The sequence below is a fragment of the Capronia epimyces genome (assembly GCF_000585565.1).
Source record: "Capronia epimyces CBS 606.96 chromosome Unknown aczIQ-supercont1.2, whole genome shotgun sequence".
Lineage (NCBI taxonomy): Eukaryota > Fungi > Ascomycota > Eurotiomycetes > Chaetothyriales > Herpotrichiellaceae > Capronia > Capronia epimyces.
Window position 1 is genome coordinate 3,344,066 of NW_006912905.1, and position 19,373 is coordinate 3,363,438.

General features: G+C 52.0%; 7 protein-coding genes across 7 annotated transcripts; 4 read left to right on the forward strand and 3 right to left on the reverse strand.

Moving 5' to 3' along the window:
• Nucleotides 1–18: 18 nt before the first annotated feature.
• Nucleotides 19–1,234, reverse strand: A1O3_03007 (uncharacterized protein; the record flags this gene model as incomplete). The annotated part of the gene is made up of 2 exons (XM_007733147.1): nucleotides 19–942; nucleotides 1,007–1,234. 2 exons carry the CDS (start codon nucleotides 1,232–1,234, stop codon nucleotides 19–21), a joined length of 1,152 nt encoding a protein of 383 aa, XP_007731337.1.
• An 835-nt stretch (nucleotides 1,235–2,069) lies between these two features.
• On the reverse strand, nucleotides 2,070–5,971 carry A1O3_03008 (uncharacterized protein; the record flags this gene model as incomplete). The annotated part of the gene is made up of 6 exons (XM_007733148.1): nucleotides 2,070–2,108; nucleotides 2,294–4,794; nucleotides 4,844–5,069; nucleotides 5,113–5,241; nucleotides 5,313–5,763; nucleotides 5,814–5,971. 6 exons carry the CDS (start codon nucleotides 5,969–5,971, stop codon nucleotides 2,070–2,072), a joined length of 3,504 nt encoding a protein of 1,167 aa, XP_007731338.1.
• A 343-nt stretch (nucleotides 5,972–6,314) lies between these two features.
• A1O3_03009 (uncharacterized protein) lies at nucleotides 6,315–7,194 on the forward strand (the record flags this gene model as incomplete). The annotated part of the gene is made up of 2 exons (XM_007733149.1): nucleotides 6,315–6,923; nucleotides 7,015–7,194. The coding sequence occupies 2 exons, from the start codon at nucleotides 6,315–6,317 to the stop codon at nucleotides 7,192–7,194; spliced, it is 789 nt and encodes a 262-aa protein (XP_007731339.1).
• A 1,098-nt stretch (nucleotides 7,195–8,292) lies between these two features.
• On the reverse strand, nucleotides 8,293–9,974 carry A1O3_03010 (uncharacterized protein; the record flags this gene model as incomplete). The annotated part of the gene is made up of 7 exons (XM_007733150.1): nucleotides 8,293–8,671; nucleotides 8,747–8,842; nucleotides 8,938–9,320; nucleotides 9,375–9,448; nucleotides 9,518–9,551; nucleotides 9,685–9,704; nucleotides 9,779–9,974. 7 exons carry the CDS (start codon nucleotides 9,972–9,974, stop codon nucleotides 8,293–8,295), a joined length of 1,182 nt encoding a protein of 393 aa, XP_007731340.1.
• Nucleotides 9,975–13,045: 3,071 nt separating this feature from the next.
• Nucleotides 13,046–14,627, forward strand: A1O3_03011 (uncharacterized protein; the record flags this gene model as incomplete). The annotated part of the gene is made up of 2 exons (XM_007733151.1): nucleotides 13,046–13,983; nucleotides 14,132–14,627. 2 exons carry the CDS (start codon nucleotides 13,046–13,048, stop codon nucleotides 14,625–14,627), a joined length of 1,434 nt encoding a protein of 477 aa, XP_007731341.1.
• Nucleotides 14,628–15,684: 1,057 nt separating this feature from the next.
• On the forward strand, nucleotides 15,685–16,134 carry A1O3_03012 (uncharacterized protein; the record flags this gene model as incomplete). Its single annotated transcript, XM_007733152.1, has 1 exon — nucleotides 15,685–16,134. The coding sequence occupies one exon, from the start codon at nucleotides 15,685–15,687 to the stop codon at nucleotides 16,132–16,134; it is 450 nt and encodes a 149-aa protein (XP_007731342.1).
• Nucleotides 16,135–17,493: 1,359 nt separating this feature from the next.
• A1O3_03013 (uncharacterized protein) lies at nucleotides 17,494–18,669 on the forward strand (the record flags this gene model as incomplete). Its single annotated transcript, XM_007733153.1, has 1 exon — nucleotides 17,494–18,669. The coding sequence occupies one exon, from the start codon at nucleotides 17,494–17,496 to the stop codon at nucleotides 18,667–18,669; it is 1,176 nt and encodes a 391-aa protein (XP_007731343.1).
• Between the last annotated feature and the right edge of the window lie 704 nt (nucleotides 18,670–19,373).

Below are 19,373 nucleotides of genomic sequence, written 5' to 3' on the forward strand. Positions count from 1 at the left end.
CCGACGCCCACCCCTCAATCAATCAGTCTCCTCGCCGTCGCTGCTCAAAAAGTCATAGTTCTTAGCTCCCCTCACGAGCCGTCGAGCCCCGGTCCCAGTACCGGTCCCTTGACCATCCTGTTTTGCATTACGATCTTCATCCTCGTCCGCGCCCCAACGCTCGGCACCTTCTTGCACAGCTTCAATGTCGGCCGCCAACTCCCGCGCCTCTTTGATCTGGTTGGCCTTCTCGATGGAATACCGACCCGTCATACCGGCATCTGCCAGCATCTCCTTGAGATGTTTGATCTTGGCTTTGGCCGTCTCGTACGGCTTGAGCTCTTTCCCCCAGAACTTGCGGATGCCGCACTTTGCCAGCCACCCTTGTAACCGTGTGATCTCGGCTTGATCAGGGTCCAGGTCGGCCTCCTTCTTGATTCTGGCCGTCTTTTTCGCTTGGGCCTTCGGGCCTGCGCTCGACCTATCCTTTGGTTTTCGCTTCTTGGTCGGTGGAGGCGCCTCGTCCAACAGAACCGACAGCTCGCTTTCTGACCCGTTATCTGCATCACCCACAGCGGGGGTATCTTCCGAGGCCTCCTTCTCTTTGGTCTCGTTGGCCTCCTCTGCCTCGTCCGAGTCGGATTCGGCAGTCTTGGGTTTGGTTGCGCGTGGTTTTTCCGAGACGCTCTTCGGCTGATTTTGCTTCTGCTTCTGTTTTGGATCCTTCTTGGACTTCTCTTGCACTACCTCGGAATCGACATCGCTCAAAGGTGAAGACAGGTCGTCCTCTTCCGAAGCATCCGACTCTTTTTCAGCGGTTTTCTGCCGTTTCCTCCGCGCAGGCTTCGTTTCTACCGAAGCGCGGTTTTTCGAGTTCGGTTTCGGCTTCGGCTTGGACTTGGGATTGGGATCGGGCTTGGGCTTGGTCGATTGAAGAGGCGAGCTCGGCGGGTCTTCGGTCTCCTTCGCAGTGTCAACAAGGCCAAAGAATCGGCGAACGCGTCAACATTTTCAATGTACTCCGTACCATCTGCTTATCTATGACATGTTTACTTCGTTGTTTCCACTCTGCATGGCTCTTGTAGAAGCCCGGAGTCAGGCCGAGACTCGTCTCCGCAGCGGCACGGATGGAATTGTACGAAAACTCCAGCCCCTGTCTCTGCGCCTTCACCACTTCGTGACGCAGACTCTTCTCGAGTTCGCGCTCAGGCGGGACCGGCGTGGCCGACGCTTCGGAGAGTTCAGAGTCGGACATGTTGCGCGGGTCGTGGTCGTGGTCGTAGTCGTGGTCGTAGTCGTAGGGCGTGTGCGTGGGCGTGCGCGTGTGGTAAAGGTGAGGTACGGTATACAGGAAGAGAAGAGCGCGTTGTACAGTAATGGGTGGGTGGTAGGTGATGGGCGCGGAAGGGAGCTCTGCTGGGTTCCAATGCTGGTGTTGCTGTTGCTGTTGCTGTTGCTAGTACAGTCACCTAGACAGTGTGTAATTAATACTAGGGCATAGGATGGATGGACTCTTGTATCCAGGACCAGGACCAGGACCAGGATCAGATTGCAGTGGTCGAGGCTTTTCAACGCATGAACATGGAGGACGCGTCGGGTCGTATTTAATATTGGATCTGGATCTGGATCTGGACCTGGATCGATCTGATCGTTCGGTCACACTGCCTGCCAGTTAGTTGGTTGTTAGTTGTAGGAGCTGAGGCGACTTGACACCCGAGCACCTACCGAGTTCCCCGCAAATCACGTACATACAAAGGTACCTACCACCCACCTACCTAGGTACCTACAAAATGAACGTAACTATTAATAGTACCTACCTTAGGTACATACCTCACAAGACAAGGTACGGAGTACATACAATGTACATGCCTCACCCTGCAGCGAGGCCACCTTGCAGTACATACCTGGCATACCTTACGGAGCACTCCGTCCTGTCAATCTTCAAGGACTCCGTAATGACTATCAATTAGTACCTACTCAGTACTACTACTACTGCTACTTTGTACAGAACATTGGCAATCCAAGCTCTGTCATCAATATCGCTCTCAAGAGTCCACTGGAGCAAACCAGCAAGCTTTCTACTGGACTACTCACAACTTCCGCCGTCTTATTCGCGTCTTTTGACGACGCTGTGCACGTGGTCATGGAGAGTGATAGCACCAACACTTTTCTTGTTCTCGACAGTCAAGCACTACCAGGCTTGGTGTTTACGAGGTCAGCTCCCCGACGCATGCGTTGCTAGCAACCGTAATATAGCTTCGTTGTTCTTCCAAGGTCTGTTTTTCAGCACCAACTGACCGTCATCGCCACATACCAAAGCTGAGCGCGGATCTATCTTACCATCGCATACCAAAAGGCGGCACATGTCTGTGTCTCCCAGACTGACGGCCATCTGCAAAGCATCATGCAGCTTGTCCCGTACCTGACTATCCCAAACGGTCTCGGCCTGTGAAAGGAGCAGTATTCTTGCAGATTCATAGCGGGATTCTGAATCAGAGTGGCTCTTAACCATCCACATGAGGGCTATATTTCCCTGGTTGTCCATCTGGTGTACACTCTCCAGTAGGCGGGGCACCAGCAAGCGGAATATCGCTGGATTGCAGGTTTTCGATGCCAGATGTAAGACATTCTCACCATTAGAATTGACGTGTCGGAGATAGGCTTCGAATCCTTCCTGGTTCAGCAAATACTCTACCACATCACTGTGGTCTCCCAAAACAGCCTCTTCGATCGAATGCAAGCCACGTAGTAATTCGGTCCGGAGCTCTGTCATGTGTTGAGCCTTGTCAAACAAATGCTGGATCATGGGCATGCAGCCAGCGCGAGCAGCTATGCAAAGAAGTTCATGACCCCATTGTTCCCGAACAAGTATGTCAAGCACATAATCGACGAGTTCAAAAGCCACGTTCCAGTTATCATGGCGAGCACCATAATGAGACCATTGTCTTACAATAAGTCGAAAAAATTCCAGATTCCGAAGCTGAGAACTGAACTTGTCTTCCAAGAAGAGTATCCGGAGCCTGGACAGATCGCCCCATTGAAGAATTTGATCAGCAGCATTGAAAGCTGGTAAAGGAAGAAATCGTTTCTCATCGAAATTGGACTTCTCGACCATATCGCAGAGTATGGCCTCTGAACCGTAGAGCGAAGTGATGCTGAGAGGATCGTACAACGTACTATCAAATTCGAACCTGGCCTTCATAGTGCAGTCTGGACGACAATTTTGATTGATCCAATTGTCAAGTCGTATTGAGCCCGCTTGACATAGACTTTCTATTTTTGCCAATTGTGGTAGAACTCCAGCCTCGACCGTGCCGAAATGCTCGGTCCAGTGGGTTGCCGCGTAAACAAAGAACTCGCCGAAGCCTCGCTCTTTCGGATCATATCGTATCATGTGCTCTTCCCATACCTCCCAAGTGCAGTATGGGTCGTATTCGGACATATCTGTGGTTTCAAACAAGTCGGGTTCGTGTGGCAGCTCAATGATCGCAACCTGCTCTTCAGAGAAAAGATGAGAGCTGCCTATCTCATCCAATAGTAGATAATCAATGCAGAGATCTAAGACAAGAGCCTCAGAACTCTCAATCTCTTGATGAGTATCCGTCCGAAGACGTGCTGTTAACGAATTTCCCAGATGAGGCCATTCTCGGATGAACTCTTTCACTGACTGGTGTACAAGTCGAACTTGGCGCTTTCGAACATCATCGTAATCAACACGAGTGATGAAGGGGTGGATCAGGCTGATCAATCTTTCATGATCCACCAGCTGGGCGAGAGCAGCGACGGTAGTGACCCTAGATGGAGCAGTAGCCAATGCTACCACCCACGCGAGTTCTTGTATGCTAAGAGGTCTGAAGGCGGCAGCGAGAACCTTCAATGCTGTGATTATGAGCTCCTTATTCTCGGTGTCATCTGAAGAGCATTGTGATATTACAGCGGCATAGAGCTTTGAGAGCTGCTTTGGCAAAGGGATCTCCTCCAAGAAACGTCGCATCGGGCCAGGCGCTCTGATTCCACGAACTTCAATGAGTTCAACTACTATCTTCGTCCATATGGCACTTCCTTGCGCCAAGGGGGATAATGCTTCTGTCACCAGCGTTTGAACACCTTCGGACAAATAAGACAATTGCATCTCAACTGTATGCCGAACAATAAGGGCATCTCTGAGAGCATTGGAGGTGAGATCAATCTTAGCAACTGTGTCCAGCTGCTTTAGAATCTCCTCTTCAGGTCGAGAAGAAAGGGCGATTTTGAGCCTTGGAGTCTTCTGTGATAAAGTCTTCAACAACTTGAGAAGATCTTTTCGTGATGCCCTATTGCACTCATCCAGACCATCGATAACGATGAAGAGCGGACGATCGAGAGTTGCTAGGACGGTTTCGAGGAATTCTCCCAGTTTTCTTGGATTTGCCGCTGGATCAAGGATCCCAGATGCCTGATTCTGCTTATACCATTCAAAGAATGTTTTTTTCAGACCAGAGAGCTGTCCAAGCAGTGCTAGGATCAACGTAGAGAACATGTGGCTGGCTTGGCTAGTCAGGTTGTCTCGGCAATAGTAGTAGCATACCTTCGGTTTAGGTACTTGGTATTCATTTCTTCGACTCAGTTCGTCCACAAGAAATGCCATGGTAACCGTTTTCCCGGAACCCATATCACCAAACAGCGCCAACCATTGGGAATCGGCAGCACGATACCAGTCAATAAATGCTGGGTCTTCCAGCAAGAAGCTGCAGGCATCATCGTTGCGAAGTTCTTGTAAGCTTGAATGGTATTGAGTCTGCCCACTGATTTTGTCACTGCCTAACCACCTAGAAACTGAAGTTGCATCAGTGTGCATCGAGGCAATGGGATCGTAAGAACTTACTTTCACTGTCGTAAAGCATGGCCTTTATGTCTTCGACGACCTCCCATGTCGCTTTTTCTACAAGTTTTCGAAGATGTTCAGCATGCTTCAAAAAGTCTTGTACGATGTTTGGCAAACGGTCTGTCGCTAGAATCATCTTCATCGCCAATTTGACTCCTCTTGTGGTAAGAATCTCGTGTGCAGCTTTATAGAATTCCAGGATTTCTCGATACACAGATACGAGCGTCTGTAGGGCGTTAGAGGAGACCCAAAATTCCGGCGTGGATTACCTTGTGAATATCTGTCCTAGCGGTTCGCTGGCCGAGGGTATCACACTCATCAATATATGAAATCTGTTCTAGCATTTCCCCAATCTGCTTTGCGAACTGCAAATCAGCGGATGCAAAGCTTATTGCAATCTATGTTCAAAGAGGTCAGTATAACGATCCATTTCGTACAGGAACAGAATGCTTTCTCGGATTAGGCCTACTGCTGTCACACTGCTGACCAAACCAACAACAGTCGTCGCAGTTGGATCAAGACGGCTCAGTGGAGACGCGATGTCTAACGCTAGCTTGAATCTCTCGAGTGGCACTTGGATCGAGCGTAAATATGCCACGCCACGATGGAAGGCCGACTCCTGTGTTACGTCTCTGTCCATCTCTTCAAGTTCTTTGAACAGCCGGGCGGCATTGCTAGCTCTGAGAATGGCGACATCAATGTCATTTCCAAGACTATCAATTGCCTCTCGATAGGCAGCGCTCCAAAGATCCGAAGAAGCATTCATGGTGCCATTGTCGTCATCGCGACTCAGCTGATGGAGAGGGTCCTGTTCTGGATGACTTTCGTGAATAGCACTCTGAGGAGTTTGGGTGTGGCCTTCATCGTCTGTTGTTGCAGTAGAGACGTCGCCTATTTGACCGGGCGGAAGGGATCCGGCACTATTTACTTGATTGGTAAATTTCACTGGCCAAGCTAGTATTGTGCTTACTTGTTCGCGATATCTGAATCCTCGCAAGGTCTTTGTGGCAGCACCTGGCTGCTGGACTCGTCCACATGACGGTTGGGGCTACGGCGAAGGCGATTTAGCAACACGGGCAGCCCGTGCCGGAAGCCTCCACTGGCACGCTGTTTGGACGAGGGTCCCATGGCCAAGTGGAGGTCTCGAAGAGCTCGATTTTCTCTCCAAGTTGGTCCATGACAATGAAAAGGAGGTGGTCGATGCTTTATTGTGGTCCGAGCGTGCTGACCACTACCCCGCCTCTCCTGCGACAAACTTGTCTTGTCACGTGAGGTTTGCTAGTAGCTCCCACCGCGGGGAAAACACGGAATCACTTGTAGGTATGTACTTCGCAACCCTCTGTCGTTTCCGTCCGCATCTTCAAAACTTCATAACGGGCGAGAGTCACAATCGGAAAAGGATTGCACATTAGCCAGCGTCCTGCATCACCGATATCGCATCTTCTTGGGTCCCAAAGACATGGGTTCTGAGATGTCAACAAAGTTGGGTCCGATCAACTTCCTCGACCTGCCTAACTTGGTTCGCGATAAGATTTACGAAGCGGTCCTCGTCGTATTGCATCCTATCTATATTTTCCAAGAGTCGAATTCTTCGGTAGAAGCGTTTGCACCTGACAAACCTCCCCGGTGGCTTGCGCTACTACATACCAACCGACAGATATCTGCCGAGGCTAGCGCGGTGCTCTACAGAGTGAATCATTTCGAACTGGTGGATATTACAAAGCCGCAAATCAGGGTCCTACAATCCTTTCTAAACGGCATTGGCACCGTGAATGCAGCTTCGATATCAAATCTAAGCATCAGCTTTCCGACAGTGATCGGCATAGATGAAGAACCAGGGAAAGTGAGACTCAAGGAAGACAGCCTACAGTGTTTAAAGGTTCTCCAAGACAGGTGCACGAACTTATCAGCACTGGAAACCGTGGTCCATTACAGGAATTCCGGGTTCTTTATGAAGACGGAACACTTTCTCCGGGGAGCATTGTCGCAAATCGACCAGTATCTGAAGACCATCAACTCACTTCGGAGGATCATCGTCCGATTCGAAGAGCCAAGCAGGGTTCCAACGTCTGCAGCAAAGGTTATGATGCAACAACTTGGATGGCTAGTCTTGTCTAGTAATGAGAATTCATCCTAGCAAGCACACTAGACACTCTTTCTTCCAAAAGCAGTTGAGTGGTCACCAAAAGCAGTTGAGTGGTCATCAAAAACAGTTGAGTGGTCATCAAGAGATCCTAGGAAAGGTCTTGAAAGCGCCCAAGGCTGGCGGTAAGGCGGCAGCCGTGGCCAGATACAACGTGAAGAATGTGGTCAAAGAGACCGAAGATCACAGCGGAACGAAAAAGACGTAATATCATCGCGGTCAGCGATTGCGGAACGAATGTCTCGGAAACGAATACAGCTTCACTGATCGAATAGCCAAGGTCCCACCAGGTTCGTGTTTATCTGTTCGGATGAGTCGGAATCAATGTCGAAATTGGTGATATCACCCAGCGGTGGTAAAGGAAGCATGAATTGGGTGATCTCATTCCGTGAAATTGAGGCATGAAATTGGTTTGATCTCCTTCCGTGGAATTGATGTCTGGTAGGGATCAAACCCCAACATTTGGAAGACACGTTCTGTCTCTCATTCCCCTGCAAGATTTGCGTATTTGAATTGATATATTGTCCTGTGTGTTAATATAGGGCTGTCCCAGGTTGAAGGGATCTATGTTCTGTTTCAGGTTGAAGGGGTCTATGTTCTGTCCCAGGTTGAAGGGATCTATGCTCTGTCCAAGGTTGAAGGGGTCTATGTTCCTCCATCAAAGGGGTATAGAAAACGCCTAGAATATACACTATATAGGCGTACCTTACCTATACTCCGTACCAGCCTTCTAGTTGAAGAAAGGGACAAGGCTGAAAATGCCAAAGTTAGTGCGTGAGTTTGACAAGGGTAGAGTCTTACAGTAACAGACTCAGTATAAGATTCAAGAAGAGAAGTATACTGTAAGAAGAGACAAGCTTTAAGACCCTTACCATCTAATTAGTGAGTGAATACCCAATTTTGTAACGCCTGCCATGCAGACAATTGAGTAGTCGCCTAACTAATTACTTCATCTCTAGAACAAGCGGATATCGGCACGTATTTCATGAATGCGTACGGATACAGAGTACAGAGCTCTCCTTGGAACATATTCTCTATTCTGATAGTCAAACACCCATAAGCCTATATACCCCAGGAGGGTCTGTACAACTACTAGGTAAGTATACAAGGATTGTCGCTAATCTCTAGAGTCTAGAGAGCGATCAAGGTCCTTCAGCGACTCGAGTTCCGGTTGCCGTGGGTGCCGCCGAGAGGATAGGCAAAGGTACCTAGTATCGTATTGACATTGACATTGACATCGACATCGACATTGATAGTCATTTCGTTCTTACTGGTCCGTGTGTCCATGCCCTGGTGTCCCATGGTCTCACAGCGGCCGTGGTCGTGGTTCATAGTGAATCTCCACCGCCTTGGTCTGCACGATGGCCTTCTCGCTGTCATCATCGTTGAGTCCGTCACCACCATCGGTATGCTTGACCGAGTGGTGGGTGTTGGACGAATTGGCCCCTTCAATGAGCGTATCCATATGATAGTCGGTGCCGTGACCAAATCCCTGATATTGTCGACGTTTTGCGCTGAAGAGGGCGCTGCCGTTGCCTGCGCCTCCCGATGCATGTAATTTGTACTCGCTCGGTTTCGACTCCTGGTCGTGTCCGCTGCTCAGCAATTTGGGCGTGACTACGCTCATGAATTGGCGCAATGTAGGTAAGCAGGCACACATGATCAAGAGATTGGCTTCGACACAGCTGGTGAGACGAGACGTCAGCGCAGTCCATGGCTTGACTTGGAGTCGGCTCAAGCAAGAAAACAGAAAAACTTACATCCACAACGTAACAGGACCGCCGCTCCACGGCTGGTCAGCGGTTGAGAAGCTCTGGATCAGGATGACCAGGCGGACAATAGATGTCACAACAGTCCTGAAGAAATCGAGTTCCGGTCAGCAACATAGTCCATGGTCGGGGTAGAGGGAGACCTCCACTCCAATTTGAAGCATCCGAGAGATGTGACATACGCTGAACCGATGGTAAACATGAAAAGAAGACCTGCTTTCTTCTTCCGACTGATATGAAGTCCCACAACCATGGGAATCGGGATGCCGATGATCATGATATCGGTGATGATTCCAAAGATCGCCGTGGCCTTGTACAAGGCTAAGCGGTTGATGCAAGTGCCGGTGGTGAGAGTCAAGTCCCAAAACTTGGAGATCGGGCTGCAGGCGAAGATATTGCCGAAGAGAATGCCGATGCTGGATCCAATGACAACGGCCATGGTGACCCAGATCGATATCTGGTACCATTGCTGCCGATTTCCAAGTTGCAGGTAGAAGATCAGTAGGGCAGTCTTGGAGAAGCCGGGGGGCAACGCGTATATGATGGGATATATGTACAATCCTTTCTGTTGGTCGGGGTCAGTGACTCCATATCACATGTGCCGGCTGGTCTGGAATACCTTGAGGAAGAGGACGAACTTGGGTAAAGGAAGCTCCCAGAGATGGATGCCGATGTATCCGTCCGAATATCCTTCTAAACTGGTGATTAGTATCCTTTTTTTATTGCTGACGGTCATCTGACGGGACTAGGATCAGTACTTACGGACGATCATGGATTGAATGGCAACCGAGGCCACCTGTAAGTATGCAAAGATCTGTAAGTAAGGGAGTGACGACCGGCCGCAGGGTCATCCAATGCCACCGACAAAACGACGGATACCCTGTATGTACTCGGTAGAGCACAACGTCTCGGAGAAGGGAGAAACTGACCCATGCTAACAGAACACAGACTGTTTGGAAAGGGTAAGCACGACTGACAATAGCAGCGAGGGCAGATGAGGGATTGTGTGACTTCATAACATACCATCGTCAATTCCCAACTTGTGCCGAACCGTCGCTTTCACAAAGAGTCGCTGGCCCAAGAATAGGATAGAGAGGACATTTCCCACGCCAAAGATGGCATATGTCGACACCATGGACTGTCTGTGAGGGTGTTCGAAGTCGACGACATAGCCCGGAGGCGGCGCCATGGCGACAGGAACCCCGTCGACGAGAGCCATGACAGACACAGTCTATCCTCCTCGTGATGTGCTTCCTTGGGCGGTGCGTGAAGAACGATGGGGGTATTCCGTACTCCGTTCACATATACAAGTGGCGCACAGAAACACGCCGCGCGTGTATGGATCACGCCGTTCTTTATATCTAGGCACGAGGGGATTCCTGTGCCTCTCGCCTCTTGCCTCTTCCACAATGCCATATGATCGACGGGAGTCAGGAGTCAACCTAGAGGCCTGCAAGCTCCACGCTGCAGCAGGGTTTGGGAAGGGAGCCATCGCTTTTCGGGCGTCAGGGTTCTTGTGCCACTACGGATTAGCTGTTGAAGAAACACCAGGAAGACACGAATCCGTCCATGGCCTCGAGAGCTAGCCGGACCCGGAAAACAACGAGAGAAACAACGAGAGGAAATGGCCTCGACCGTGAGGTCTGGGGAGGCGGATGGTGGATTCCCTGTCAGAATACTTCTAACTATTTCAAACACGCCAACTGGACAGTGGTTTCGCCAGCCATCGGTGATCGCTTTCGGGCTAACGCAGACACAGACCACCGAGTACACATGTCAGAAGACGGGTGAGCAACTGTCACGGTACCGTGCCGATGTCCATTGTACCAGGACCACTATATTACCACAACCACGTGAGTAGCCTCGTGAGTATAGCATCGCAGGGAGGAGTACGAAGGACATTTCATTACCTACACCCTTGCCACCTCTCAACTTCTTGCAGATTTTATCACGGATGGTCAGGTACAGAGTACTCCGGAGCCTCTCTTTTTCGACCTTGCCTGTTTTTCCGACACCAACACTGGTATCTGGACCTCCCCGCCCTCTGGCCTTGAAATCCCAGCGCTAAAAGGGTGAGCTTTTCTGTTCTGGCCTAAAGACTAGAGACCCAGGAAATCAATGGCCAAAAAAGACTACAGAGTAGTGAGTCCAACGGCGTGCGAGAATCTACTCTGTACGGGAGAAGGCAGAGTTTGCCCATACCCATACCAATACCCATTACCCATACCCATACCCATGTCCATGGTTTCAGAACAACTCGCCGGTGCCAGCCAAAGGGTAAGCGTAGCCTTAAGCGTTTCGCTACGCCAATGCCGGTATGGCTAGCCAGGTACCAGCCCTAGCAATCTGCATTAGCGAACAAAACGGTGGGCTAAACCCATGAAGAGTAGAGTGCACCGAGGAGTAATTGCTCGGTCGAGTCGATGACAATCTCTGCGAGACCCAGACCCAGACCCAGAATTCCGTTGCAAATTCCGTTGCACCTTGCTTTTGCGTGGACACTGGACAGTGGGCACTGGGCTGCCCCTTAGCCTAACGGACGGACGATCCAGGGACGGTGATCTGCATTCGCCCCATGAGGTACATACGCTCCCCATCTTGCAGAGTAGTGTCTGGAACCCACTCGCTTTGCTCTAATTGCCAGTACTCTGTACAGAGCAAGAGTAGGGACACACTGCCTGAACTCACAAGTTCCTGGGCCCCTCAGGAGCGATGGCGACGGCAGCAGTACTCTGTCTATGTATGGTGGTACACATACACCGTACGGATACCCCGTGAAAAATCAGAAAAACCCCCGGTCTTTTTCGATCCGAGCCCGGGGACGGGCCAAGGGCGACGGCCGTACGGATGCACTCTCCACCCTCCACCAGGCCGTCGCTGGTTGCGTCTGCGCCGTTGTACCTTGCAGCGTGCACGCGTGGCTCTATGGAGCTTCCAGGTTTTCTAGGGGCGCCACTTGGCTTCTAGTAGTTGACATTAGTGAACAAAGAGACCCCTTCACCCCTGCTAGTATACAGAGTAGTGTAGCGTGTATAGAGTAGTGTGTAGTAGTTCATTGTGTGCGGGTCAGGGATCGGCATGGACTTCACCCACTGCTAACTCTGTGCGCACCACGGAGCAATTTACCAATATGTATTACTTCCAACTACCCAAGGACGACATCCTCCAGAAACCTGAATCAAGTTTTCACACAAACCTGACGATCACCGTTGCACCGTTGCATCGTTGCACCATTGTACAGATGTGTACTCCACCAAGTTCCTGCCAGTGTTCTCCCCAGGGCAGCTGCAACCCACGATCATCCCGACCCCTCTCCTGATATTGTTGACTCCAGCGCGCAGAAATGCCATCTTCGTTTTCATCGCCACCGACTACTACACAAGTCGGGTGGTGGGCGCCCGGCTCTCGGCCCTTATAACTGTGATCCTCTCCGAGGCTACATAATCATATTGATATAGTGCGTGGGCCTCGAGCATCGGGACGCCGGTTCGAGGCTAGTAGTATATCACTATATACTACTGCACATGGCTCTTTCATAGAAGCACCCCCTGCATCTGCTAACGGGAGCGTGGCTAATTACTGGACTCCATCCTCTGTACGCATTTCATGATGCATAACTGAGCCATTTATCCATTTGCCTGCCCTACCCCTGGACAAAGAGGAGCATAATCTGTACAAACTGACTCGATCTCACGTAGTTCCGACCGCTCAGGCGCCACCATCGCGGATTCAATTGACCTTATCAGCTCAAGCGAAATAGCTTGTGCACGTACGCACGTGGCCATGCATGGATCAATGCATGGGAGAGCACTAGATATAAGACGGAGGGGACGCTGCGAGGTCGGCAATTGTCCAGACAGCTTTACGCAGCCGTTAGCCACTCTTTTCAGCAACTCACGATGCCTCACAAACTCGCTTGCCCAGCCACGCTGGCCGCCCTCCTCTCCTCCTTCTTCCCATTGGCCCAGAGTGCGACTGCTGCTGCAGTCACCGCAGCGGTTGCCTCAGATTCTACCTCGGCGGTTTCAGCAGCTGCATCTGTCCTGTCCGTGAGCCTCGATGCTTCTATAGTGGTGGCAGATGTTTCTGCCAACCTCTCTGTGGATGCATCTTTGGGACAACGGAAAGGGGTAAGTTGGCCTGTTTTCTTGGTGAGCTCTCCTGTGACCACAATGATAAAATGGTTCTGCTTCCAAAAATGGTCAACAAATATACGGATACTGGGTTGGGTCTTAGAAGCCAGCTCACCCTTGGCCTTTACCTGTCTCTTCTCTCTCACAAAAGACCAAGATGGCTAATGAGGCCAATGCACAGTGCGATGCTCTCGTGGCGGCCGGCTTAGGGTCACTGGTCCTCTTTCCCTCGGACTCGGCATATGCCGCACGTGAGGCGTCCTACTGGGCGGCGAATGCCCGCCTAGGCCCGACATGTATCGTGCAGCCCAAGACCACGGCAGATGTTTCCAAGGTGCTCCTGGTCCTCTCAATCGCGCCTGGGAACTTCGCCGTCCGCAGCGGTGGTCACTCTCAATGGGCCGGAGGCAGCGACATCCATGACGGCGTCACCATCGATCTCGGCGCCATGAGAAATGCTAGTTATGATGCCACCACCCAACTGGTGTCGGTTCAACCCGGCCTCTCCTGGGTGGACGTGTACGAAGAGGTAGAAAAGTACGGGCGCGGTGTCACCGGTGGGCGTGAGTCCACCGTCGGCATTGCTGGGTTCTTGACCGGTGGCGGCAACTCTTATTTCACCGGACGGTATGGCTTCGGATGCGATGAGGTCGCCAACTTTGAGGTTGTCTTGGCCACTGGCCAGGTGGTCAATGCCAATAAAAAGACCAACCCGGATCTCTGGAAGGCATTGAAGGGTGGCAGTGGAAATTTCGGTATCGTCACCCGCTTCGACCTCAACACCTTCCCGTCGACGGACGTCTGGGGAGGAATGTCCATCTATAACAGCAGCGCCACGGAACCGCTCATCAAGGCACTAGTCGACTTCACTAGCAACAACAAGAACTATCCCCAAGACGCACACATTCTCATTTACCAATACGACCCTACCGCCGGCTCCGACATCATTGTCGCCACCTCGATTGTGGACACCTACGGCGTTGTTAACGCCCCTGCCTTTGCAGAGATTCAGGCAGTACAGCCGCTCGTTGCTGACTTGGAAGTGCGAACCATGAGCAATCTCGCGTCCGCGTTTGTGCTACCTGCCAATCAGCGGTAAGTGAAGCGTTCCCAATCCTAATCCTAACCCCAGCCCATCTGTCCTCTACACTCCCTCCACTAGTCAGTCCTATTTCTTAGGGTCGGCGGCCTCTGATATTGTCGGTGTCTGCCGGTTGAACTTGAACTGGTCTAACGGGAGCAGAAACATCTGGTTCACCCTCACGTTCAAGAACGATGCCGCAGTGGTCCAGAAGGTGGTTGATCTCCACGAGCAGCTGGTTGCGGATCTGAAAGCCGCGCTTCCTGCCAGCGACTTTGCAACGCGATGTCTTTTCCAGCCTCTGCCGGCCTTTTTCGCCGATCGCTCGGTTGCTCAAGGCGGAAACGTCCTGGGCCTTGATTCACAAAAGGATGACATGATCCTGTGGCTGGGAAATGGCGTGGTGTACTCCGAAGCCAATCAGCCGTTGATGCAGAGCAAGATGGCCGCCTGGAGCTCGGCCATCAGCTCTTTTGCGAAAGCGCAAGGCAAAGACGTCGGCTTCGTCTACCTCAACTACGCCGACGGCAGCCAAGACCCACTGTCGACCTATGGATCGGCCAACATTGCCTTTATCCGCAAGGTGGCGGCCAAGTACGACCCTCTGGCTGTGTTCCAGAGAAAGGTACCTGGAGGATTCAAGATCTCTCGAATCTAATCTGATTTTCGTCCTTCACCCTTCACCCTAGGCGGGATACGACGGTATACGGAGATGATACTGGCTAAAAGTACGAATAGTCAGAAAGAAAACTTGTTTGTCTGGGGTGTAAAAGTCTACCAGCACTTATTTGTAATCGTAATCGTTCTTTCATAGATGGAGATATTTGACCCATCAATGGGTGTCGAAATGGGTGCCCTGAGACATTCCCCATCCCCAGACCGTGTTTTGCACCAAGGCATCCATTTCCAGCGTCGCACTCGCATGACCCCATCAGAATAGCCGCTATCGACCGTCTCCAGAGAAGGCAGCCGGGCTTATCAACAACAATGGCGCGACAATCCGTACGGAGTACATGTAATTAATAGTGGAAGAGAAGCGGTTCAGTCGTGGACCATTCGTCTATCGGTACTCCGTACTCCTCCGTATACAGGAGTGTCAGAAGTACGGAGGACGGAGCAGACAGAAATGGCAGCAGCACGTGACCCGCCCTCGTTGGAAACTTGGCCGAACATGCATCGGACTTATCGGATTTTGCAACCTGCGGCGGCGCAGCGGAGGCAGACAGTTTTTGGATTCTCGGTCTCTCCTCGCATTATTCAGCAGCATTCCGTTCAGTCGATCCGTCCATATGTACACATAGGTGCCCAGTCAACCAGGTGGTGGTATTGGTGCTGGAGATCAGGAGAACGAGAACGAGAACGAGAACGAGAACGAGGACCTATTCGTGAGAGAACGAGAACCAGAACCAGAACCTGTTCGTGAGAGAACGCATTGGTGCCCGGAGAGCTGTGGTAGCAGATGTCTCATCCCCATTCCACCCAGGCGTCCAGTTCAGCAAACAGCTCAGCGGAAAATGCGAGCACTGAGCACGCCCCGGGCGTGGTGTTGGGTCCAGATGGAAAGCCGTAAGCCACCTCCCCCGCGGGCCACCGTCCACCGACCCCGACCGAGCAGATCGTGCCACCGTCCACCGAACCATGTACCTACTCATACTCAGTACTAATGCTATCCAAGGTGCCGAACATGTACGTCGTCGGCGGCATGGTTGACGATGATGAAGTCCTCGGGCAAAAAGCCCAAAGGGGCCGCCGCCGCTCCTCCTCCTCCTCCTTCAGAATATCCTCCCGACGGTCCTTCTCCTTCTCCTCCTTCACGCTCAGAATGTCCTCCCGACGTGGAAGAACTCGGCCGGTCGACATGGACGCTGCTGCACAGCATTGCCGCCACATATCCCACCGCGGCGCCACCCGAGACGCAGTCCATCATGCAGCAGTTCCTGTCCACCTTCGCCAAACTGTATCCGTGCTGGGTGTGCGCCGAGGACTTCCGCGGCTGGATGCGCCAGCCGGGCAACGAGCCTAAAGTCAAAGGCCAGGATGAACTGGGCATGTGGATGTGTCAGGCGCATAATGCCGTCAACGTCAAGCTGGGAAAGTCCGAGTTCGACTGTACGTTGTGGAAGCAGAGGTGGAAGGATGGCTGGAAGGATGGAAGATGTGATTGAAGATCGAGATCGAAATGGAGATGGAAGGATAGAAGATGTGATTGAAGATTAAGACCGAGATCGAGATCGAAACGGAGATGGAAAACGGTCGAATCTACCCTACTCTACCCTACGGCAAGAAAGCCACGTCAACCAAAGATAAGAGCTGAGAAAGCCACGTCAATCGAACCTTGAGATAAGAGCTGAGACCTACGTGTACGGAGACGAACAAGAGAAAGTGATACCCAGAAATGTGGAGGGAAGGGATGCATATGCATCATTGGGGGACTGGAAACTGTATACTATCTACTTGCAGGCGGCATCAGCGACGGCGCATCTCCTCTCCATTCCATGTCAGACTTGGAAAATGTGACCATGTGTGTGTATTGTGTATGGATATATACAGGGATACAAGGATACAGGGATACAAGGATACAGGGATACAAGCATACAGGGATACAGTGGACCGAGTTCTTGTACACTATACAGATATATGCCAGCAGAGCGGCCATGGCCATGTTGCACAAAATCTGACCACTCGTTTGGGAAAAGGTCGCTCGCTCTTTTGCTAGTCCACGTCAGATTCGTCACTGACCGGGTCAGTACGCGTTTTCTCCTTGATTGCGATGGCCCATGAAGCGAACTGCAGAAATGACGGGACACAAAGAGTTATGTATACGGTATCTACTACTACTGTACGCCTAGGCAGTACTCTGTATAGAGACTCCATATATTCGTACTCTGTATATGTACACTCTCTATATATATACTCTATATGTATACTATATATAAGTTATAGTATAATTACCTGGTGTGTATATATAGGCACAGTATCGGTTGGCTTAGGAGGCTTGCGGCGAGTGGACTCTTAAGCCCCTGAGCCCCATTCGCCCAATTCAACCTCCAGAGCCGTATTAACCATTCACCCCCAGTCAGTCAGTCAGTCAGTCAATCATCAACCCATCAATCCATCAACCATCAATCAAAACACCCTTGCAATATCTCGACATCTCTCTCTATATATTTCTCTTGTGCTTGTCGCTTCCCATCATCACAGTCATACATACTGTATATCTATATATCTACTAGGACCCGCGACTCTATTGCGTCGGCCATTGCCATTGAAAAAATCATTCGAAGGGGGTGAGGGTTCCTCCTCGGCCATATTGCACCCCTGTCTGCTTCATACCGCGCAAGCTGGTCGCTGGTCGATTCCGTCCGACCCAGGTTTTGTGGATTTATTTCCGTTATACAGTCGACTGTGTTCGGTGTCTTCGTGTACGATGATCCAGATCCAATCTAATTCAAGGGGTTGAATCCGGGATCTTGTACTGTGCTGTGGTCCCACCAGCTGATATCAGGATTATCATTTAATTTATTATGCCCTTGCTCCGGAAGACCTCGGTCGTCGCTCTGGCCCTGGGAGTGCTGACGGTCATCTTCCTGGCCAGACATCTGTCGGCGGGGCTTGGGAAGCCTCAATACCTCTACGGCCAAGATGGGCCACTGTACGACGCGCGAATCTTCCGGCCCGGCGTGGCCAAACCGGCGGGCGAGAACTACACGCGGGTGCTGGTCATGGGCCACCTTCGCAGCGAAGACGTGAGCTGGGTGTCGCGCGAGCTGCCGGGGCTGGCGACGCAGATGTACACGGTGGACGCAGATGCGGACGCGGACGCAGGCTCAGACTCGTCGTCAGGTTCGGGTTCGGGTTCGGGTTCAGGTTCAGGCTTACCGGCGAACAAAGGCCACGAGGCGATGGTGTACCTGACGTACATCATCGACCACTACTCGGCGCTGCCGGACGTGGTTCTCTTCTTCCACCCGCACCGACAGACGTGGCACAACAACGTGCTGCTGAACGTGGACAGCGCGACGACGATCAAGCTGCTCAGCGACGCGCACGTCGTGCGGCAGGGCTACTTCAACACGCGCTGCCACCTGGACCCGGGCTGTCCGGACTGGCTGCACGTCGACCGGCCGCGCTGGCGCCACGACCTGAAACACAAGCCGGAGGAGCCGGCGCTGACGACCGAGCTGTTCCACGCCCTGCACGGCGCCGACGTGCCCGTGCCGCGCGCCATCTCGCAGCCCTGTTGCGCCCAGTTCGCCGTGTCGGGCGAGCGCATCCGCCAGCGCCCGCGTGACTTCTACCTCCGCTACCGCGACTGGCTGCTCGCCACCGACCTGGACGACAAGACCTCGGGCCGCCTGATGGAGTACTCGTGGCAGTACATCTTCACCGGCAACTTCGAGTTCTGCCCCTCCCAGCACCGCTGCTACTGCGACGGCTACGGCGTCTGCTTCGCCGGCGAGCATGGCCTGCAGACCTGGCTGGCCACCTTGAAGGAGAAGGAGAAGGTCGACCGCCGCCTGGTCGCCCTGTGGGATCAGGGCAGCTCCCTCGGCGAGGAATACAAGCGTCTCGCCAGGGACAGCAAGCACCTCGGTGATTTGTTGGACTCGATGCGCGAATCCGCCCTCCGGAGGGGCTATGATCCCAAAACAAGAGCCGAGGAGTGTGGTCGTGAGTGGCGCGAAGGCGATGGTTTTTAATGCTACGCCTACTGGTACACGCCAACTGCCAACCGCCAACCGCCAATCGCCAAGTACCAAATCCCATCTCATCGGCGTCGGACTCGAATGGACTCGACTGGACTCGAATGGACTCTTCTGATTCTGATTCTGATTCTGATTCTGAACGCCCCGGTCCATGTCGCCAGGCTGCAGTATGCGCTGAGATTACTACATACTGACCATTCATCTTTCATATACTGGAAGTCATTTATCACTCTCAGCTCGACGCGCTCGAGCTCGAGCCCAGGACAAGCCAAGTCTCGGGTAGGGAGGAAGTGGAACGGAGGGGCCCATGGCTACGGGGTCCTCGGTCCTTTTCTTTGGTTCTGTTTCTACTGCCTGTCACCATCAACGACCAGCCATGCATTCCATATATCATGAAGGAGATGCAGAGTCCATCTATCCCATATTCCCAATATCATGAAGGAGATGTCTATTTCGATCCATGACCACGAGAACAACAGAACAACAGAACAACAGGTCAGCCTTTCCCACCAACACCAAGGATGAGGGTTCAGGGTCTCTGTTCCTGGCGGTCCCCACGACAGACAACAAGCTCCACGATAGATAACAAGCTCCACGACAGATAACAAGCTCCACGACAGACAACAAGCTCCACGACAGATAACAAGCTCCACGACAGACAACAAGCTCCACGACAGACAACAAGCTCCACGACAGAC